The sequence below is a fragment of the Saccostrea echinata genome, unplaced genomic scaffold (genome assembly GCF_033153115.1).
Source record: "Saccostrea echinata isolate AGI-Se365-2 ecotype Australia unplaced genomic scaffold, CSIRO_AGI_Sech_v1 ptg000016l, whole genome shotgun sequence".
Lineage (NCBI taxonomy): Eukaryota > Metazoa > Mollusca > Bivalvia > Ostreida > Ostreidae > Saccostrea > Saccostrea echinata.
The window spans coordinates 6,802,552-6,827,210 of NW_026889765.1; the positions used below are offsets into that span (position 1 = coordinate 6,802,552).

A 24,659-nucleotide genomic window follows, 5' to 3' on the forward strand; every position below is an offset into this window, starting at 1 on the left:
ATCTCGATATCGAGAAATACAATGTTTATAAAAATAAACATGCAACTTTCTTGTAATTTAGCGAAAAAAATATAAATTGGAATGTACTAGCGATATAATCAAAGATATAATGAAATAATCTGAGATTCAACATATTTATCCACTCATCACTTAGTTTACAAAATGTATTTGGAATGGCCATTCTATGGATTGTTTTGTGTATGACCTTAGGTCGCTGGTTCACTCGCCGACTGATCTCCGGTGACATCCTTTGCCACGCGCTATCGAGGGAGGGGTTACATAATTGTAATCACACAAGGTGAATGTAAAAGGCGTGTTCTTAATGGCTGTAAATAGCCTATGTTTAAAGCTTTGTTTTATTTTCTAACTTAATTGTTTGTTTTTATATGATAAGAAGAAAAGGTCATCTTTTTTTCCCTGTTTAGTAGACTGGTTTATCCAAAGAGCTAAATCCACGAAGTGCCAAAATCGGCCCAGTCATCAAAATAAATGAAACTTTCTCACATAATACTCTAAGACTTTTATGTTGTAAAACAATTTATTTTTTTTAACAATATCTTTTCTGGTTTTCTTTTTACATTCGTTTAAATTTAGTGTTGTTTTCCTTATTAATACTATCACGTCATTACGTTGACGTCATATACTTTAACGTCGTGACGTTGACATTTTGTATAAGAAAGTAACTGTACGTTAATGGAATAAAAATAACCAATATAAGAACTTCTTTCAAATTTTAGGAAAATGTTACTATGAATTTTTCAAGAAGTTCTGAAAACTTTTGGTTTATTTTTTAATTAAAGCTATTTGTACTCTAAAGAAATATCAAATATTTGTTATATACAAATGTTGTCTGGTATAATCGTAGTAACACGTTTTAAATGAAAATAAAAGACTCTTTAAGCTGAAAACAAACACAAAGTGTTAATCCATCATATTTGAGTAAAACTGAATTAATGTAGTAAAATATATTCTATTATTAGCCATTGATAAGGATTTTATCATTCTTTAATGTGTTATTGCATGGTCAAACGGCGTACACACAAAAAATAGACCTTTATTCAGAGAATACACAAGTACTCTTTAATAACAAAAACAAAATTAAAATACAAAGTTGCATTAAAAATGAATACGTTTGAAGTTAATTCGAATTACCATATTTATATTGGATTCCGAAACTTCATAAAAATCCTTACAAACAAAGATACATAGCGGGTTCCAGTAAATGTTCAACCAAGCCTCTATCTTTACTCCTCACTAAGATATTAACAGTGGTGAAGGAGAAACTTCAAGAGTACTGTGCAACAATATATTCGAGAAGTGATGTAAATCAGATGTGGATACTTAAAAATTCCAAGGAACTTTTGGAAAATTTGAAATCACAAGATTTTACCAAAATCAACAGCTTAAAAACTTACGACTTTTCAACTTTATACACAACCATTCCGCACGAAAAATTAAAATCCAGGCTTTTTGATATCATTGACAGCTGGTTTTTCAATAAAAATGGAACTCGTAAATATACTTACCTTGTCATTGGTCATTTGCAAAATTATTTTGTTAAAAACATTCTGATTGTACACACAAGTACTCTGAAGTTGACATTAAAAAGATGCTTGAGTTTCTGATTGACAATATCTATGTGGTTTTTAGAGACCAGGTCTTCCAACAATCTATTGGAATTCCGATGGCTACCAATTGCGCCCCGTTATTAGCAGACCTTTTTTTGTATTCATATGAAGCAGAATTTGTCCAAAATCCTGTACGTGAAAAGAAGAAAACACTTGATGTGGCGTTCAACTCGACATTTAGATATATCGACGACGTATTGTCAATTAACAATGGCTATTTTCATTCTTATGTCGATACGATATATCCTGGTGAACTTGAGATAAAAGATACCACAGAGTCTGACACATCTGTTTCATATTTGGATATTTTAGTTGAAAAAGACGTTAATGGTAATCTAACAACCAAGCTTTATGATAAACGTGATGACTTTAACTTTTCAATCGTCAACTTCCCTTACTTATGCAGCAATATACCTTCATCACCTGCATACGGGGTATGTATCTCTCAGTTGATTCGATACGCAAGAGCATGCTCTACGTATGTACAATTTCTAAAACAAGGTAAATTATTGACAAATAAGTTGATGAAACAAGAATATCAGCTGTCTCGTTTAAAGTCATCATTTCGTAAGTTCTATGGTCGATACAATGACCTTGTCAGCAAATACAATTTATCATTGAGTCAAATGCTGACTGACGTTTTTCATACTAATTGTTAGGCCATTATTTACACACTGAATTGTCGAGGGATTTTTCCGTTATTTCCCGATCATGACAAGGAGCACACGGCGGGTGTGACCGGTCGGCAGGGGATGCTCACTCCTCCATGACACCTGATCCCACCTCTGATGTTTGGAGGTCCGTGTTTGCTCTGCTCCTATTTTGTATTGTATAATGGACTTTTGAGCTTGAATACTGTTCGTTATCTCCATATATTTCATCTATTATATTGTCATTTTGAGGATTTCGATGCACTTCCGTAATATATGGCCTTTCCCTGGACATGAAATTGTAGTTCATACATGTAATACACATAAAATAGTGACGTTTGACGGCAATCCTGCGCACCACAGATTGTCAGGAAAGAAGCCACAACAAACTTTTATACAAGAGAGATGCAAAGCATCAAATCAGCCGCCAAAAAATTAAGCATATTATTATTTTTTTTACAAGAAAGAGTCCAACGAAAACACAAGATGAATTTCAAAAAGGAAACTGCAGTTAAAATAAAAAACAAGATAAACAGAAATGGCACGTATACCACTTTACTCGATGTAAATTACTTAATCGAAATAAAATATGTTATATCATCAAAGGGAAAAGTTTTTTATATACCCAAAAGATAAGAAAAGAGGTTTCAGATGACAAAAAGAATAACTTTCCATGTAATAATAACTTTGATAATGCTCATGATTTTTGCAGACTATGCTGCACATCACGATGACGGACAACGCAATAAGACCGCGGAACATTAACTGGCAAAATAGGAAATATGCAGCTTAGGTCATTTTCATCTGTTACAGTCAAAACATTTAATGATAGACAATGAAATGGGCGGGTACAATTCGGCACGGACGTCTGCAAAACATTGGATTGAAATTGCAATTTGAAATTCATTTTCAATCCACCTCAGCTACGCTAGAACGCACGGTGTTACTGATTGACACAGAAGACAAATAATTTGAAATATATATAAATCAGAATTTTCTATCCCATGTTTTTAAAGAAATATAAAGGGACAAATATTTGATTTCTGTTTGGTATGTGTGTGTTGGGTGGTTGGGGGTTGGAGGGGGGCTGAACGATCTTGGAAATGAATAATTACGAACGTTTTATTTTAGTGTGGACAACCCCTCCCTGTTTTTGTTTGTCAAACATTTTTCAGAGAAGAAAAAACTAAAAAATAGAAGCTCTTGTCATCCTAGAAATTAATATTTTCTTCATGTGAAGGCATGGTCTGACTCGACAATTTTTGACACCCCCCCCCTTTCTAGAATCAAATGGCTGTCCCCTGAAAAAATAATCTCTGTATTCTAGGACTTTGACCTGTCCTTAAAATTATAGGCTAAAAAACTCATATAAATATGAATTTCAAACAATATATATTTGGGAATTGAATTTATTTGTCTTTTGAATCAAACATTCACACTTAAGGTTTGAAAACAGCTCAGATAGATTGAAATTGAATTTCAAATTTTTTTCAGTGAAGAAGAAAATAAATAATGTCTTTCGTCATTCTGAAAATATTTAATATATTCTTTCATGTGAGACATAACCATAAATAATCTGATTCGACAAAATTTGCCCGCCCCCCCCCCCCCCCACCCCCCGACTTCTAGAATCAAATGGTCTTCCCCTAAGAGAATATACATATAGCTATATCTTCTATAACTTTTCTTTGTCCTCAAAATAGAAAATTGTTATACATTAATTTCAAACTATACGCATTTGGGAACTGAAATTATTTGTCGTTTCCATCATACATCATAACTTTGCAAAAAATAGCTCAGGTGGATTGAAAATGAATTTCGAATTGCAATTTCAATCCAATGTTTTCGCAGACGTCCGTGTCAAATTGTACCCGCCCAATTCATTGTATATCATTAAGTGTTTGACTGCGACAGATGGAAATGACGTAAGCTGCATATTTCCAATTTTGCCAGTTAATGTTCCGCGATCTTAGATGCGAAGTGTTGAAAAAATGTCCTTGCGTCATTACAGCTACAGCATATGTGTAGCCATTTTTTTTAAATAGACTGGTATTTAGTTATGAATTTTGGCCCTATAATCCACATTCGCAACAATAAAAATGTTTCGTTTTCATATCTTACACACTCCCATGTTGGGGAATACCTATTACAAACCCTTTTTAATAAAATCATAAAGTAATGATTATCTGGTGAGAAGTGAAAATTACATTGAAACATAACAACAACTAAGACTTTCATATAGTTCAAAGCCAGTTTTAACATTTTATTCATAATTTTCATATATTTGAAATTACGTTTAGTTTCTCCATGTGCAAAGAACAACTACAAATAGATAAGCGATAATGAGTAGAGAAAACGATTAAATATTCATAATATCGTATACATTTTGCATATGAGATTTTTAACTTGGACCACCCTACAAAAATACCATGTTCAAAAGCCCGATCTAAGAAGTTACATGTATATTCTATATAGACATCCTTTCAAGAAAAGAAAAAATGATAGACAGGCAAAATTAGCAGTTATATCCGTTAATAATAATAATAAAAATACACTCAGGATACATTGCCACGTAGGAACCGGGGGGGGGGGGAGACTCCCCCCCCCCCCCCAATAATTTTGCCGATATATAGAATACTATATGAAATAAAGTTACTATATGTTGCTTGTGCCCCCTCAATAAAAACGTCTTATGATGATTTTTTTTATTGCTTTTCCGGGGATTTTTGGTAGTTGATAGTGCCCCCAACTGAAAATGTATGATGGCTGTGCCTCCCCCCCCCAAGCTTTTTTAACTTGGACTACCCTCCAAAAATACCATGTACAAACGCCCGATCTATGAAGTTACATGTATATTCTATATAGACATCCTTTCAAGAAATGAAAAATGATAGACAGGCAAAATTAGCAGTTATATCCGTTAATAATAATAATAATACATTCAGGATACATTGCCACGTAGGAACCGGGGGGGGGGGACTCCCCCCTCCCCTTAATAATTTTGCCGATATATAGAATACTATATGAAATAAAGTTACTATATGTTGCTTGTGCCCCCTCAATAAAAACGTCTTATGATGATTTTTTTTATTGCTTTTCCGGGGATTTTTGGTAGTTGATAGTGCCCCCAACTGAAAATGTATGATGGCTGTGCCCCCCCCCCCCCCAACTGAAATTGACTTGTAGGCCTGGGTGAACATGTATAATGAATTTATGCAATGATCGAGTCACGAAAAATCAATCGTTTTTAAATTAATTTTTTATCATAGAGATTAAAAGAAAATTAAAACTGCGATTGAATTAATTTTTTATACTATATACATGTACAAGGACTAATATTATTGGCATTGTTATTTATTCACTTTACTACTTTCTTGTTTAAATGACAGTAGCAATTGGTCGAACTGTCCCACGAATTTAATGAGTGAGGGTGGGAATCCCGACCCCCCCCCCCCCAACCCCTGTTTTTTTTTTGTAAATGTAATAGTTTTTTTTTTTTTTTTTGCTTCTTATTTTACGTCAAAGCTCTAATCCCCCCTTTATGAATTACACTACTATATTATAAACACGCTTGCTAATCTTGGTTGCCCTCTCTCCCTTTGGCCTGTTACATTTAAGCAGAGTAACTCAGAATAGAGAGAGATAGCAAGTAGCCTCCCTTTGACATTTTTTTTCATGTGTTGGCTAGGTCACAGCATACAAGCGATACTAAAACTATATAGAGTTGTCACTACCTTGGTAGTAAGTTATTCTTTTATACAATGTAGGGCATTTGTCTTATAGAGGCCTTTCACAAAATTACACGCGATTTGTAAAATCGATCAATTGTTTATTTGATTTGTCAACTCGAATCTTATAGGTTCAGTACTTCGTAACATAATTTATGTTCAGAGGTCTTGGATCAGAAAAAGTTTTGACTAATAATATTAATCAATCTTTTGTCTTAAAATGCCAATGGCGATTTCTGAAACGCATGTTGGGTATGGGTTATGATTATAATATAATACATTGTAGTTATAATATATTCTAGACTCTGTTGCCTAACATTAACCATTTGCATGCTGTCGATGCAGACTTCACGACATACACACTTTATGTTTTTAAGGTGGCAAACAATCGTATAAATACGTCTTGGTAATTGCATCCGATGTAATCTGTTTTATCTAACTAGGCTATTCCGATTCGGCCACTCAGGAGAAAATAAAGATGTACCCTACATGTTTCTCGGGTGATCTCCCTTTGATTACATAGTGACCATGGTGACGAGGAACCGGGAGTTGAAAAACAAAGCATAAATAAAAAGGCTATTAGGGGAAAAGAGTATACACATTATTTTTTTTAAATCATTTCAACATAATAAATGATGAGTTAAATATAGATCAGCTACTTGAAGGAAAAGTCTTGGGTCAGGACTGAGGCATGTAGTACACAACAAGTCGACATTCAATTGCATCTGCATGCGGTCATTCTTAGCGAGAGTTTTTCGTACTTTTTTTGCACCATAACACAAAATAACTTATAATAAATAGAAGATTTGCATTTCAAAACTTTTTAATATTTACAAAAGCAATATAGAATCTTCTTCGTTTCTATTAATGTAGGGTAATCCCCCTTATGTCTACTGTGTAAGTCGGTACTAAGAGATTTGATTCGAACGAAAAGTATTAATTTCGATGTTGCCACATCCCTCGAACAAAATAAAAATATGCATTATTTATTTATATTTTAATTCTTTTTTAATGGTATAAATTTTATTTTGTTCGAAGGGTGTGACCACAGCAAAAATTTGAACCAAAGACGAAAAAAATGCTTTATTTTGATAAAAAGTAGTAAAGTGCACGTGTTTAGACGTTTTCTGTACAAATATGACGTCATCAAATAAAAGAATTGGCATAAACTGTTTAAGTTTGATACCCAAGGATAATATTTCTATTGTTAATTTTCTTCTTCCCCTCAGTTTAATTTTCCTGAAAAAATGAGCCGATTTAGCCCCTTCGTGGATTTAGCTCTTTGAAAACAAACGAAATAAAAGGAAAAGTTGTCAGTAAATAATTTGGAAATAAAGCACAGAATACTTCAAGAAACTGATTCTAAAGAATATTAGCATCCAGTGTAGCTAGGTTTATTATTTATAGAAAGTTTATTTTAATTACACGCATGAAGAGCTTTTGTTTACTTGCTGGATGAAAACACTTACCTGTATATATGTTATGCTTCTAGCTCATTTAGAACACACGACTCATACAAAATAACGTTTTCTTGAGATCAATAAGATATTAATTAACAACTTTAATTACGGCAGCTTTATCGAAATATTTACCGTTTTTGAGTTATAAAGCAAAAACTTTAAAGGATCCCAGATCCCTAATTTTAGGGGCCAGACCCTTTTTAATGGTGTCAAATGAAAGGCCTTAAAATTATGCATAACCTTTATTCTACATGTTTAATCAAAATATTTTTAGTTTAGAAGACAAAAAGAAAAATATGTGTAAATTTTCGCTCTTTTAGGCGTTCTAATTGTTGATCCCTCTCTAGCGCCATTTTGAATACAGAAATTGAAAAACAAAAACCAATGTGCACAACTTCAGTGCTTCTATTATTTAAATTCGGTAGAATTTCTACTCCAGCTTTTGTAGTCTCGGATTTTTGTAGTCTTTTTGTAAAGGGACATAACCTAAAAGCGGAAGTGGATTTTTGAAATGTTTGACAGCATTCTGATAGAGTTTTGTAATGTCTCTAAACCCTGCAAATTTGTGCAAAAGCCGTTGAGAAATGAGCAAGATATGAGGTCTCAAAGTTGGCGTCTAGGAAAAAAAGGAATTATAAGAATAGTCTTAACCATCAGAATCAGTAGGTCTGGAGCGGAAGACCTTAATAATTGAATGAAAGCACGTACATGTACATGTTCTTGTACAGTATTCTTTTCTTTTCTTTTATACATTAACGTACGTATTGTCTGATAAATTTACGCAGTGTATATTAATGGATTTTAAAAATAAAATATAAAGAAAATAAATATGTAAGTATAACATGATACCTGGCTAATTAAAATAGAATATATTTTTTTTATCATGTTGATAATAGTTTTACACTGTTCATTAACACGCTTTGTTTGTACAGTGTTTTGATTTACATCGAATGACAAACTGGCATGCTGATTGGTCAACGCGCTGATTGATTAACACGTCTCATCGCTAATCCTGATTGACAGCTCTGTTACGCAACACCGAACGCACGTTCGCTTTCTGGCTTCGCTACTGAATTTAGGGTTCGTTTTTGGCGTTCGCTCTGGGTCCGCTGCGGGTTCGCTCGGGGTCAGCTCTACCGAATCCGGGGTACGCTTTGAGTTCGTTTTCTGTTAGGTTGTGTCTGGTCGGTACTGTACCTACTGGTGAGAACTATTCAATTCTATCAAAATTTTTCAAACTTGACCTTTTTTTACTTTACTATTCTAAACTAAATTTTAAAGAAACTTTTAAAGATATTTTTATCTCAACACATAAAACAAAAAAATTGGTGAAAACTTATCAACTCTGTCCATTTTTTTTTACATTGTCCTTCCCTGTGACATTTTGACTTTACTAATTGTTGTGTTTTAATTTTAGTTTGAAAGAAATTATTCAAAAGATTTTCTTCAAACTTCATACACTAACACAAATTGGTGACAGCTATTCAACTATGTTATTTTTTCTGACTTAACCTTCATTGTGACTTCGACCTCAACATCTCGCATTTACCTAATCTTAAACAAAGAATCAAGGCAAATTTCTTTTCGTGTTGCATTACAATGAACCCTGTGCAGTGCATTCATGTCCCATGGACATGTTTTTAGTTTTTAATGATTGATATATTTTTGGTTTACTCTTGAGGAATTTGGCTTGATGAATTAGTTGGGTGCTTCAGGTGTTTCACATTATAGTTTAATTTTGTATCTTCCTCTTTATGAAGTATCTTACCAGACTCCATATGCTAGGACAGCAATTTCAAAGTTTGTGAAAGTCAACTGTACATGTACTTACTCTGCTGCATCAATAACAATTGAAGATGCAGTCCATTATCCGAAGGACTTATACTTAGGTACATGTAATTGTATATATGTTAATATGCAAAATATCATACACGGGTGCTCCTTTGAACTATAACTGACCAATGTGCAAATTATCTTTAAAAAATTGACCTTAGTTTACATTGATATTTCTTATATTTTCATATTTCAGAATACAAGGAAAATTCTTTACATCTGAAAACAGACCGTGCCTAGTACCACCAGATTTAAGGTCAACACGTGTAATAAGAACCGTTGCATCTTCATAGTTTGAACCCCGGTCACAGTATCATTACAAGAATTGTGCAAGCTAAGGAATTGGCATAAACTTTTGCTCTGCTATAACTTTTTACTACAGTACCTTTATTCCAGCACCAAGAGAAAACTAGAAACTTTGACAAATCATATCTGTGTCTGTTCTATTCAGTAATTAATATGGCATGTAAATCTGAGATAAATAAAAAGTAGCATTAAAAAAAAATAAATTTCAATTCAGTATCTCTTTAGTGCATGGGCAAAAAAAATTTTGGTAGTAAAATACCATAAACGTGTAGTTCGGTGACTTGTAAAAATACATTTCATTTGTAAAATATACTCATGTAAATTTTGCTACAGGTAACCTGTGTATTTAAAAATACACACATGTATATTGTAACAGGAATAAATGAAGTACATGTACTGATTGCTATCCAACTTATGAGTGTAGCAATTTAAAAGAACAAAATACATCACTTCCTCAGAAATATAAGGAGAACATAGAGACATGATGTACATGTGACAAGAATATAATATTGAAGTTAAGTTACTAAGTGTAACTTCTTTCAAAAGAGGGGCTTGCAAGTTAACAAGACGAACATAGTTGAAATATCTGTGATAGTAGACCAGAAATGAAGTATTTCAGTTTTTCATCCTTTCAATGGCACATGGGAGTGATACTGTATCCTGGCAATTTTAAAGTACAATTCAACCTCTGGTTAAGTGAACTCACCCTTGATGAAAAGCAGGTATATTTAGACACAGCCCTTGCAATTGAGGTAGTTGATTGTGAAAGATGAATCTTTTATCAGATAAGATAAGGACTCCTGCACTGGTGTTTTTTTCCCTCAACTTTTTTTTGGAGAATTCGAACCTCACTATGAAGAACTAAGGCAAATATCTGATGCTGAGCCAATATTAGCTTTGAGCAATATGTTTTGAAGCCAATCGAAGCTACATATACAAGTGAGAGACTTCACATTATGATGGTTTTTGTAAGACCTGTTAGCCATAGCCTAAAGGACAAAGCATGGTAACGGCCGAATCTGGCCCTTTATTTAATTTGATGTAAGAATCAGAACACAGTTAAAATTGTGATAGTTTGTAGTTAAGAACTTAAAATGATGCTTGTTTTAAAACCAGCACTAATTTTGATTCAAAGCTTACACGAAGGCCACAAGAGGGTGCAAAAGTAGGACATTTTCTCGCATTTCCTCAATTCTGGTCAAATTTCGTCAAATTTGAGATACATTTCACTTCGGAAAACATAGAGCACAAGCTTGCCTATCTGAGATTTTTATATATAAGATGCATCTGATACTAGTGTATGAAATATATAAATTTGGTAGATAGGCAAGCTTGTGCTCTATGTTTTCTGAACCAAAAATAACTTAGAACCAATACTCATTTTGTGGCAGGGGTGACAACAGGTTTTTAACTGATAAACTGTTGCATCATGCTAAAAGACTCCCCGAACCGGGTGCCAAAAAGGGGTCTTAGCCTATCTTGTCCTTTTGATATGTGATGGAATGTCTTGTGTCATTTCAATAGCATCCATGGAGGCTCTAGCTGATACAACTCTGCAAAAGATTTCGGCAGTGATCCCTTGCATTTCTATCGACAGAAAAAAAAAACAGTGGATTAAGTTAACTTCCTCAAACAAGTTACAACACTCCATGTAGGGCATGTACATTGTTATAAATATGTTAAAAATGATTGGGAGGCTTACAGAAAAATCTGTGAGATAAGTCTAGGTCACAAAGGTTAAGCATGAGTTGCATCAAGTTGGACTTCAGTTCTAGCAATCATGAATTGACCAATCACCCGCATAATATCTCACGTCAAATCTAAGCAGTTGTCTTATTACATGTGTAATACATTGAAAAAAATCATATGGCAGTGATGTATACAGCAGGAACTGAAAAAAAAACATAAAAAAGATAGACTGTAGTTGCCAATGTTAAAATTAGAGAAGCCTTCTAATCACTGTACACTCATTTAAATGTAACTTGAGTATTTCAAATACTTATTTAATTATGCTGGAAGTAGTCACCCTATTTAATATGACAAAAATTTGTTCTGGTTTTTTAATCACCGATCAGCTCTTTTATAGGAAAAGAAAAAAATGTTGAAAAGCTAGACTATCGGGTTTCTTTAGTAATCAGTTGATTTTCGAAGATGTGAGGAATTCATCCTATTTATTACATTGATATCTTCCTAAACATACCTGCATACCTATTAATCCCCATAATACTCTTTTCATTGTATCAAAATGAAAGAAATGACAGTCCGAATTGATCCACGTACAAAATTGCATCACCAGGTACTTTCGTTATTTTTAACCAATGAAAATTGTCCTTACTTTAATAGAACATTCTTGCGTCATATTACCCACAATGCAATTATTGCACATACATCACAAGATTATAGAACATACAACACAAGATTATCGAATATATATCACAAGATTATCGAATATACATCACAAGATTATAGAATATTCATCATAAGATTTCGAATATACATGTACATCACATCATATTGAACATACATCACAAGATTTTGAACATACATGTACATCACAAGATTTCCAAATACATCACAAGATTGTCGAACATACATCACAAGATTTTAAACATACATCACAAGATTTTGAATATACATCACACGATTTTGAACATACATAACAAGATTTGGAACAAACATCACAAAACTGTGAATATACATCACAAGATTATAGAAAAATACATCAAAAGATTTCGAATTTACATCACAAGATATTGAACATATATCACAAGCTTCTGAACACACAACAGGAATTTGAAAATACATCACAAGGTTATCGAATAAAGCAACGTTTTACGCACCATAGTATCCATAATACAATATCATAAGAATAAAAGTATAAAAAGAATAGAAAATATTATCAATCTTTATACATAAACTGTATTTATACAAATACATGATGGAAATTTGTAAAAATAAAAAATAAATAAATAATAAACAAATACATATAATAACCTATGACAATCGTTTTTCAGTACTGGTTATACATTTGCATACAAAATAAACTATAAATGAATAATAGTTTGTTTTTTTTCTTGCAATTCACAGGAAAAAAGTGTTTTGCGGATATTCAATCAGCAGATACCGCACCAATCACAGTACAATATTCTACTAAATCAGGAAAGTATAAAGAGCAGTTAATTGAAAAAAATTAGAACAACAAAAGCGTCCTCATCGTGGGCGACAACAACAACTGGACAATTGGTGTACATGATCTAAGACAAGACAACAAATGTCATACGCAGCATGCCTTTGGATCTGCTGCAGTAGCCCAGAATATCTCATTTGATCATCTATCATATACATACCCACAGCGAGAATTTTGTTCAACACCAATTCAAGCATTTTTACCATCTCCCGAAAAAAAACGAAGTTTTAACCAGGGAACTTGGATTAGTCTTTAAAGATTGGCTTGATCTCTGTAAAATACCAAATAGAGATCGGGGTCTCTGTCTTACAGAGAAATACCGTTCTCATATTTAAAAGTAACAACAATCTATCCAAATATGCATATGAAATTATGAGGTTACTTGTACATCAAACATGTATTTTATCAGAGAAAGCTGCAAACGAAGAGAGTTATGGTTTATTTGTCAACACCACAGGTAAACTAAATGGACACATTCCTGCAGATAGAAGAATTGAGTATTTGGTCATAATAGTAAAGGAACATAAAAACATGTTTTCTAACAAAACAGAAAGAAATGTTAGAAACAGTGCCATACCATATCAAACATCAAAGAAATTGCTGAGCATTATGAAGAAATCTCGGATGTTGTCGAAAGATCAAAACGACATTCAGACAAATTAGCTGTTGGTGACGAAAGGGCGCCAACACGAACAGTTCTCCGATATTCAGGCTTTATCATCTGTAAATATTAATATGACTTACTACCATCGTCGGATCGAAATTAAGAAGCTCCAATTTTCCGATGAATATGGAAATTAATTGGATTTTAGTACATTCTGTATGATTTCAAATATGTTGCTCAAAAAATGAGGTTGCAAGTGACTAATCTTCTGCTTTAAACAAACTTTATTTACAACATCTTCAAATAAATTGATAAGGTCTGTTAACAAAGAATGGGAGAGACCAATAAATATGACTGGATTAGGAATGTCCAATTGACTGTTTTCAGCATCAAAATACGAACTTAGAACTTAGACAAGCGATGTAGAAATGTTCGGGGTTTTTTTTACTAGATGCTGTCGACTCCATTGCTACGTCAATTTCGATTTTATCAGTAATGGCGACAATACATTTTTCACATTGGCACTTTAGTTTACAACGCAACATGTATGTGGTGTCATATTTTGTTCATAATAAAATCCTAAGTGGTCAGTGAGAAATGTTCGCCTGCATGTTTTTAGCACCCAAAACTGTTAGACTTCTTTCATGTTTTTGACGTTGCTTCCTATTTCACTGGCATTATAAAATAGAGTTTCGATGCACTTGGCTCCATCCCTTCCACCTCTTCTTACCTCCTGCAAGTACGCTGTAATCAAAAGTCATATTGATTGATTAGAAATTAGTAAATTTATTGACAGTGTTTTTTATTTGTCTGTTAACCTACTTCAATAATTTGCAATTATGTTTTTAAGATAAACATACTTTCCAGTTTTGATGGGGAACCAAAATGTGTGATTCGCCGAATATTTGTTACATCTGTTCCCATGCTGTATGCCTCTGTAGCAAATAGAAGCTTCAGTTGGCTAAATGGGTCACACATTAGGTGAATTGTCTTTTCCTTCATCTTGAAATGAGTATATACATGTACAAGTAATTGCTAAAATGATTTTTTTTAGATGTGTTCATTTCTTTTAATTAAGATTTAAAAAAAAATAATATTGACTTTTTCTAAAATACCTTAGTGGTGCTTGGTGCATGATATTGCGATACTACATTCATCACTTGAGAAAAGTCTTCAAGGGATATTTTCATTGCCTCCCTTCTTACAAGCTCAAATCCCGTGGCACAATAATTATAACTGTTCTTTCAAATTTGGAAATTGTAGACAGAGCTGAGAAATAATGGGTTTTACCCTAACAAAAATTTACTATAGTTAACCATAGTTCACTATAGTTAACTAGAGTGAAAACTATGATACTTTGATTTACTATGAAACTTTACTCTGGAACTTTATTTTGAGATTTCAAAACTTAAAATCTAAAATTCGATAACAGTAATGTAAAATTTGGAAATAATGTTTGAATATACAAATAATATTTCAATCTGATATAAAAATATGCAGGTATGAATTGAAAAACAAAAAATATAACGCTCTGAAATCTATAGTAAAATACTTTGATTTACTATAGTGAGAAAACATTGATACTACAGTAAACTATAGTTAACTATATTTAACTATAGTTACAATGTAACTATAGTAAAGTATAGTTAACTATAGTAAACTATAGTTAACTATATTTAACTATAGTACTTTCTTATTAGGGTAAAGACGTTTCAAAGCATTCTTCTGCTGTGTAATGTTCACCGGTACCTGTTGATGAACCCCTTTAGGTGACATTTATATTTATGTTTTGTGCGAATAGTTTTACCTGATATTGTTAGGAAATTTTTGGACATGCATAAATTCTCTGCGATTTCTTTTTGCATTTTAATTGTTGCAGTGGCCTTTAGGGCGACGAATTTAGCATTTGGAAAGAGGGACCTAAAGTTTGAAAATTGTGGAAATTGTGATCAAAAATCGTGCCAACAGCTCTTGACCAATCAGCCTCATCAACTACAATGTGTCATATCATTGTATTTATTTTGGAGAAATTTACAAATCGTGTTTTTCCATAATAAATGCTGGGTGTCCAATGATGTATACAGCTTTTCCATCCAAAAATTTTTTACTCTCTCGTTTTCAGGACCTGGGCTTAATTCTAAAAAAATGAATGCTTGGTAATGATATTGCATAACGTGCTTAAGAGATAGAGAGAGATATATATGATCGTACCTTTCTTTTCAACTTCATTTATTAATTTCCCATCAATTGTCAGAACCCTGTTTCCTAATTTTGCTGAATGTTCTGTAATGGAATTTAATATATCAATCTTTGTGTCATATATTTTAGGCAGCACCTGGTAAATTAAACTTTTCCCGTAGCCAGTCGGCAAAAGAAGAGTATCGATTTCCAAGCACTTTTAATACCCTTTCTTTGTAAAGGTTTCGGAAAATTTAATGTAGAAATATCTTTCACAATTTATTTTTTGTACGCAGTGAAAATTCCAGCTGCAGGTACCGATAATCATCCATAATATAGCAATTTTGCACTCTGTGATGCGTTTTGCTTTCCCCAAGATATTTAAACTCTACGTCAGCGAGAGTTTTTATCAGCTTATTATGAGCGGCTGGCAGAGAGCTCTTTACATCATTGATCAGCTGTCTGTATATAGCGCATATCAGAAAGGAAAGGCCAGTCTAGACCAACACCCTCCTGTGAACGAGAAATTACGGCAAAGTTTTTGTCATAATTCAAGGTATGCATTTTTTCCATGTATCAATAATGGTTTTTAGAGAGTGTTCATAAAGTGACTTAGCAGCAATTCTTGAGTTAAACATTAATTCATCAACAGATCATATGTACATACATAAATCCGAGATTCCTCTGTCTCTAACCTATGGTTTTATTTTGTGATATGTGCATGATATTCTGACTTGCAAAGGCCTGAAAATTAAAAATCTGACTTCAAGTAATCCCCCCTTCCCCCTCATTATCTCCCCAGCACATGTTTAACAATATAAAAGCAGGTGTTAGAGCATACATTAGATTCCATGATTCGAATAAAAAATAAAATTAGGCCTGCTGCATCTAATGTTGTTAAGTATTTTATATACCCAATGCCATCTACTAACGATGTTGACATAATAGTTATAGTCATATTAATTAATGATCAAACAAATCATACATGTATAATTAAGAAATTGATCATAAAACATTTGGATCAAGTTAGGCTGAGATCCACCATTTTGACGCCCGATGTGAAAACTAAATTGTACTTTTTATTAAAGATGATCAAGTCAGTTTGGTAAACAAATTAGCAAATAATTTAAAAACTTAGCAGTTAGCAATATACTCGTATTTGTCATTTATGAGTAGGTTTCTACGGAAACATTTTATATGTGTCTAATTTTTCAAATAATTCCAATTAATGGTACACTACTATACATAAACAACCACCCTAAGGATAAAATTAAAAATTTGACCAGCATACTTTTCTTATCATTTGATAAATATTGTATAAAGTAAGATAATGTGATGCGCTAATGACAGTTTATTGTACCTTAATTAATTTTTTTAAGAATGTGAATTAGAAAGAATGGGAAATAAATTCATGTATCTTTATTATAACAGCGTTTCTGAGATATTGAGATATGGACCCCCGTACCAGTGCCCAGGACGTAATGCGATGTGACCTGTGTGAGACTGCTGGAGTACAGATGTACTGTCATACATGCCTTGTCAACCTGTGCGTAGATTGTGTAGGAATTCACTTTTCAGCTGATCTCTCTAAACAACATAAAATTGTTGATTTCAAGGCTAGGAAATTTACTTTGATTTACCCGAAATACATGTCACATGAGGTGGAAACATCTGAAATGCACTGTTATCAATGTGACATTCCTGTCTGCAACACTTGCATTGCATCTCATCCAGGGATGGGCACGATTACTGAAAAATGTAATCGATTAATAATCGATTACTTGGAGGAATTTTGTGTAATCGATTAATAATCGATTACACTCATTTTTGTCCTGTAATCGATTGTAATCGATTACTTTGGAAGATGTAATCGATTAATAATCGATTACTTCCAAGTTTTTATCCCTTCAAATATCAAAGCAATATATATTTAAATGGTAAATGTTGATGTTAGCCACTGAAGTTTGAATGTGTTCCTGACCTGCAGTTTCAGTACAGATTCTACAGATTAAGGTTTTATTCTGGCTAACATTCTCACTAAATGCCCAAATGAGGGATTCTCTACCATGGAAAGTGGAGACATGATTCCTACAATAAAATATGCCAAGGAATTAATTAATATTCCTTTCAACCTTGGATATCTGAACCTCCACATTTATTGACTTGTTGCAAAAATTATTTAATATTTTATTGTGAATTACTTCATTAGAAGTATTTGGGCTGCCCGTATGTTGACAGTACATATTAAACATTCCTGTGCGTGTCTTTTTCAAAAAAGTAAGTAAATTAGAACTCTTAGTAATAAAAATGTAAATTAAGTGTGTCTTTAAGTAATGAAACAAATAGCACAATTTCATTCTGTATTGAAATAAATGTTTTGAGAGCTATTAATTGTTTTATTAATATTGTTTGTCTTCAATGGAATAAAAGTTAAACACTAGGTAGTTCACAGTTTACACCTCATTATCTGCAAATGTCTCAGTCAATTAATTAGCCAATTAAGATAAGCAAACAAAGTGACACACACCCTCTCTTACAGACACTTATAACCTCTCACTGATATAAAAGCAACCTTACAAGTTGGAATGAAAACATGCGAATGATTTTGCAAATTTTAAAGTTACTAAAACACAAGTTTGAGGTTGTTTTTAAACATTTTCAGAAGTATTTCCATCTTCTTTTTTCGAGTACAATATACTAGTAGTTTATTTACCAAATTATTTATGTTTAATACAGCACTTCAATCTGTTTTTGCTATTTATAATTTTCTATTACAAGACAAAGTTTTTCAACATCTGAAATATGAAAAGGGACATGCAGCAAGAGGACAGTGGTTCAAATGTAAAATGCACACGAAAAATCTGTATATTTTATTAATAAATGGTTGAAATACACTTCTGAATTATTAAATACTAGACCAGTAGGTCTATAATGCAAAATTTATTGAGAACATCATTAAACTTATAATAATAAAAGTTAGGAAATCCAAACATTACACCAGGTGGTTTATATTTTATATTAAATTTTTATGTGTGACTGACTGGAAATAATTCTCCAAAATAACATCCATTTATGTATAAAATAATCGAAAGTAATCGAAAAAGTAATTATAATTACATTGAAAATTTTAGCTGTAATCGATTAAATTACGATTACAAGTAATTGAAAATCTCTTCGATTACAGATTACTGTCGATTACTTGAAAAAAAGTAATCATTACAATCGATTACGATTACTCGATTACGATTACCCCATCCCTGATCTCATCAACACCTTGGTCATAAATTTTTGAAAATTTTAGAAGTCTTCAGTAAAAGAAAAGAAGAGATTATTAAGGAACGTACAGAATTAAATGAAACGATTTATCCAGCCTACCAGGATATCGCATGTGATGTAGAAAGGAGATTAAATCCCTTACTAAAAGTATACGAAAAGCTTTCAACAGCCATAACAAAACAAGGAGAAATTTGGCAAAGGGAAATTAATGCTCTAGTCATTAAACTTCAATCAAAAATTGACGAAATGAAAAACAGACAATTAGAAACTTTGCAGAAACATTTTGATGAAATAAAGCAGAAAATTTCGGACATCCAGGATGAAATCAAGCCAATCGATGTTGCTTTAAATTCTACAAATATTTCTGAAGTGTTCAGTATTTTAAACACAGTGGATAAATACAGAAAACTTCCGAAGAAACTCGTATTTGTTGTCCCTGAATTTTCTCCCAATAAAATACAGGAAGATCAATTGTTTAATTTTAAGCCTGGTATTTTAGAAGAGCATGAAAACAAACTTGTGACGAAATCAGAGTTACCAGAAGCTGGATCCTCTCCTCCAGTAAAACAGCTGCTTGAGGAACCAGAGACTGTCGCCACGATAGACACTGGGTATATTATACTTTACAATGTGGCCTGTCTCAGTGATGAAGAAATCTGGACAAGAGGAGATGACATCACCATGAAACTCTACAGCATCAATCAGGGATCACAACTCAAGTCAATTAAAACCAAGTCAGGGAACGAACCATCTTGACATAGCAGTGACAAAAAGTGGAGATTTGGTTTATACTGATTACAGAGATAGAACTGTGAACATTGTGAAGAATAAGAAGATAGAGGAGGTGATCAGACTAAAGAACTGGTTACCTTACAATGTCTGTAGTTCCTCCTCCTGTGACCTCCTGGTTATCATGATCAGTAAAGATTACACACAAACAAAAATTGTCCGTTATTCTGGCTCCACAGAGAAACAAACCATTCAGTCTGATGATAAAGTTAAACCTCTCTATTCATCTGGTCTTCATTACAGATCTATTACTGAGAACAGAAACCTGGATATCTGTGTGTCTGACAGTGGAGCTAGAGCAGTAGTGGTGGTCAATCACGCCGGGAAACTGAGATTCAGGTACACTGGACATACACCTGCTCCAAAGAACATAACATTCAATCCACGAGAAATCACCACAGACAGTCAGAGTCACATCCTTACAGCTGATATTGACAATGACTGTGTCCACATCATAGACCAGGATGGACAGTTTCTCCGTTACATAGACTGTGGATTGCGTTGTCCCTGGGGACTGTGTATAGATACAAATGATTATCTGTATGTTGCTCAACACTCAAAGAAAGAAGTAAAGAAAATCAAATATCAGAAGTGAATTCCAGATCTCCAACACTGCAGTAGATTTATATGTATACAACATGTACAAGTAATGCAGTTACATGTAATGACGATAACTATATAGTACAGACCTATAGTACGCAGAGGTTGGGAGGGGGGGGGGGGGGGTCAGTTCCCATTTTTGAGTGTAATCTTTTGCTATAACGATCAAAAGGCCAAAGTTGATCTTCTAAACTGGATATGGATTTGACTGCATTTTTATTTCCATTAATCGTGCAAAGTGCACCTACCCCGTGGTAGGTGATGCATCCCCACACCATAACCGAAAGCCTTCTCTACCGAGGGAGGCACATGCCCTGCGGCAAGTAGGACTCTTTAGATGTCCTCCACACATAAACTCTATGATTTTCTCCTAAAACTTTCTGACTTTCATCGGAATCTATAATAGTTCCAATAAATATTCACTGTGAGTTTTCTCTAAACACCAGGCAACACGCCTTTTTTCTGTTGATCTCGGAAACGTCCATTTTTTTCCTAACAACTCGTCGTTAAAAATCGTGATCACGCAAAAGTCTTTGGACTGTTCGTGGGTAAACTGAGTCATTAGCATCCCTGCTTTCATTAAAATTATTAGTAATGTCCTTTAAAACCCGTCCTCTGTTCAGTTTTAGTATGTCTAATTATCCAGTTCTGATCCCTTTTTGACAGCCTCCCGAGGGGCGTCCTTTTCTTTCCAAAGTTCTGACTTCACCAGTCGACAAATATTTTTTTTTCCAAATAGATCTGATGGTTGATTCAGGTATTTGTAATAAATTCACCATTACTGATGTTTTTTGCCCCTTCATTTTCATGTCCACAATTATTTTTTTGACATCATTTGATATTTCTGTCGATTTCCTAGCCATCGTAATCCCCGTTTGTTTACATAAAAATTCCTGACAGCAGACGATAAAAAAATAGATATAACGTCACTTTCGATGTGAAGACAACTCTGCAAAAATTTGGGATGTCAATACGGCATTTTCTTAGAGCTATTGCCCATTCCCCGAGCGCAGCGCACAGCGATAACGACGTCATTGCGTAAAAATCGCGAATACTTTTCTCATAGCGCTGTACATATATTGAATTGATGATAGGTGATTCTAGTTTACTATCAACAATCTTCCTTCAGCTTAACTAAAAATTTACGGAGTTGATTTCCTCCAAAAAAGTTTAACAACGGTGAATTAAAAAAATTACCTTAGCTTTTAAGAGAAAATTTATCCCATTATTTTTCAGTTTTGAAAAATATATCACCGAGATGATAAAAAATTATCCCTTGAATTCCTAACTTTAAAATTTTAATCTGTAATTACTTAATATCAATATAATTGACTATATAGGTTGTGAGGTACTTTTTTGGAGGAAATTAACTCCGTACGTTGAAGGAAGTTTGTTGAGATTAAACTAGTATCATCTATCATCAAACTATTAAGTTTGCTTATACCGTGAATAAAATATATTGTGTGAGTAATATTCTTTCAGGGAGAAGTTTACCTCAAAGTGTCTTTCTTAAGATCTTAAGTTTGCATTTGCTCTGAAAAATGTATAATCTGTCAGTGATATTCTTGGGGGCCAGGGGGTTATCCCGTAGAGTCTTGCTATCATCAAGATGTGATGTTTGTTGAATTTGCATTCAATAATATATTCTGTATCTTTGATATTCTTTGAGGATAAATTTACCCCCGTAGAGTGTTATTGCTAGCATCGAGATCTTAATTTTGTATCTGCGTTTGTAAATATGACCTGTTGTTCATCCCAAAGAACCTTCCTTAAGATCTCGTTTGCATTTGCTGTGGAAAATGTATACTTTATCAGTGATATTCTTTGGGGGAAATTTACCCCATAGGCTCTTGCCAGCATCATGTGGTAATGTTGTTCCGGCTTTGAATAATATATCATATTGATTTTCTTTGAGTTGACATTTTCTCCCGAGAGTCTTTTTTTCACCAAGATGTAATGTATGCTATTTTTGTGAATAACAATCTGTATACATCATTTTTTGAGAGGAAATATACGATGTAGAGTTCTGCTGTTTTCAATATGTTTTTTTCTGTGAATAATATATTCAGTGAAATTCTTTGGGGGGAATTTTACCCTGTAAAGTCTTGCTATCATCAGGTTATATTGTAAATACACATGTATATACGGTATCACTGATACTCTTTGGAGGAAAATATCCCGTAGAGATACTTTATATTTTCAAGGTGTAACATTTGCTTTTCTGCGAATAATATAAAATGTATCAGTAGTATTCTTTGTGAGGAAATTTAACACATAGATTTTTGCTGTCTCAAAGATGTTGCGAATCATAAATACTGTATCAGTGATATTTTTTGGTAGGAAAGTTATCACATAAATACCTCGCTATCATAAAGATAGCTTTACATTACTGCATATAAACTGTATAAATGTCATTTTTGACAAGAAATTTATCCTATAGATTTTCCTATCTTCAAGATTTTGCAAATCATAAATACTGTATCAGATATTCTTTGAGGGGGACTTACCTCGTAAAGTCTTTCTATCATCATGATAAATATATATAAACTGCATCAATGTAATTTTTAGAGGAAATTTTCCCTAAAGATTTCTGCCATTTTCAAAGTGGAATACTTTATCAGTGATATTCCTGGAAGAGGGGGGGGGGGGGGTTGACTCCGTTAAATCTTGCTATCAGAAAGAATAGAAGTCTGCTTTTCTGCGAACAATCTATACTGTAACAGTGATTTTTTGAACAGGGGAAATTTACCCCGTAGAGACTTGCTATCATGAAGATGAAAATTTTTCCTTATATTGTAATACGTTTTCTCAGTATTTCCTCTAAATGTTTATATTTTTCACAATCTTAACAACGAATATCTTATAAATCTTTGCTTTTTCTTAGATTTTGTCAAAACCTGAGACAAAATGCTTAAAACAGAAAAAAAAACTGTTCTGATTTTGGAATGCGTTTCACAAAAGAAAAAAAAACTAGTGTTTTAACATCATCTTTTCATCAAAGAAACATGTGCCCAGTTTATAACTCGTTTATAACCTGAAAAAAATTCTTGCAGAGACCACAAGTAGAGAATTCATTATTCGTGCAAAGTGAAAAATCTCACTCTCATTAGATTTCAATTTAACTCAGTCCTAAGAAAAAAACCTTGTGACAATTTTCGCTTACAAATCGCATTCTTTCAGAATTGAAGGTGCAATGTTTGTGTCTTGCTTTAAAAGAGGTATATAACAAAATATACTTACAAGGGCGATGGAAATCAAGGGCATTCCTGAAGTATATCAGAATAGATATGATATAAGCGTTGTTAATGAATTCTAATTACAAACGGTATTATTTAATTCTCTCAAGCATCTTGTTAAGATTGTTTGATCCTCGATTGTTTCCTGGCCATGTAAATAAGCAGCTGCAAATGTGACTTCTAACCTACGTTTCAAATTTAATAATGATAAAAATATTTAGAATAATTTAATCGCTCAATCAGGCAACATTGATTGGCAAAAGATGGGAAACCTTATTATTGTATTGAGAAAAAATTGGCAAAATTTCCTCCTCCCGCATAGTTGATAATTCATCTAGGCGGAATGATATCACTTTAAGTAAGAGCGAAGAACTGTGTACTAGAATAGAACAAGAAATATGTGTAATGGTGAACACAGATTATTAAATTGTAAAATAATATGGTCTGATATATTCCCACACAGAATTGGATAGGGGGCCGTTATAAACAATGTATGCTCCGGCGGTTGGAAATGGAAAAGAGTTAATAGTGCTGGCCTAGTCGTATGGCGGTCGAATCTGTAAACGGTAGAATTGTAAGGCACCCTGATGTAGAATTTTCGGGGGAGTTGCTTTACCTTTACTTGACGGATGTGGTAAATTCAGTTAAAACGAACATTTAACAATATGCGATAGAAACTTTTATCTCCTTGTAAAGTTTAATCATTGGGTGGAAAAGATGTTAAAACATCACCGAGTGGCTGAAATTTCAGACAAGCAGAGACATTAGTCATCATTATTATATGTTTGTCTATTTCACCTGATTGGCTGAGCATGTTGATGCTCTCTTAGGCTACCCTAGAAGAGAAATCAAGCTTGCTATAGCGTGCAATAGGAGATTATGTACGGGATCTGTTTCGTATAACACTAACCTCGTACCCCATGCGGTTTAACGGTTTTTTTTTATTATTTTGCCTTACTCTGTATAGTGGGCTTAATTACCTGTACGGTATAACAGGCAGTAGCCTCGCTAAGGAATCCCCTAGGAGGCAATAACATTGCTATGTAAGCCGACTCGCTTATGATTGATTGATTGTATATTGTTTTACGTCCCATTGACTCGCTTATGAATACCCTAGGATTCGAATAGTACATACTGTGACGTCTTGCTAAGGATTACCCTAGAACGCACGGTGCCATAACGCC

At 33.3% G+C, this 24,659-nt stretch overlaps 1 protein-coding gene and 1 pseudogene across 1 annotated transcript; one reads left to right on the plus strand and one right to left on the minus strand.

The window, feature by feature from the left end:
- Positions 1 to 13,935: 13,935 nt before the first annotated feature.
- LOC133188867 (ATP-dependent DNA helicase RecQ-like) lies at positions 13,936 to 14,593 on the minus strand. The gene is made up of 3 exons (XM_061324346.1): positions 14,512 to 14,593; positions 14,257 to 14,398; positions 13,936 to 14,140 (listed from the first exon to the last, which is right to left on the minus strand). Exons 1-3 carry the CDS (start codon positions 14,584 to 14,586, stop codon positions 14,028 to 14,030), a joined length of 330 nt encoding a protein of 109 aa, XP_061180330.1. The 5' UTR covers positions 14,587 to 14,593; the 3' UTR covers positions 13,936 to 14,027.
- Positions 14,594 to 19,031: 4,438 nt separating this feature from the next.
- Positions 19,032 to 20,261, plus strand: LOC133188868 (uncharacterized; annotated as a pseudogene).
- Positions 20,262 to 24,659: the final 4,398 nt, after the last annotated feature.

What these genes read in the sequence shown, in the direction of transcription:
- LOC133188867 (XM_061324346.1), bottom strand. Translation starts at nt 14,586, where the DNA reads ATGAAAATATCCCTTGAAGACTTTTCTCAAGTGATGAATGTAGTATCG. An exon ending in ATGCACCAAGCACCACTAAG is followed by an intron (nt 14,399 to 14,511) that starts GTATTTTAGAAA and finishes ACTCATTTCAAG; the next exon opens with ATGAAGGAAAAGACAATTCA. An exon ending in TTCCCCATCAAAACTGGAAA is followed by an intron (nt 14,141 to 14,256) that starts GTATGTTTATCT and finishes TTTTGATTACAG; the next exon opens with CGTACTTGCAGGAGGTAAGA.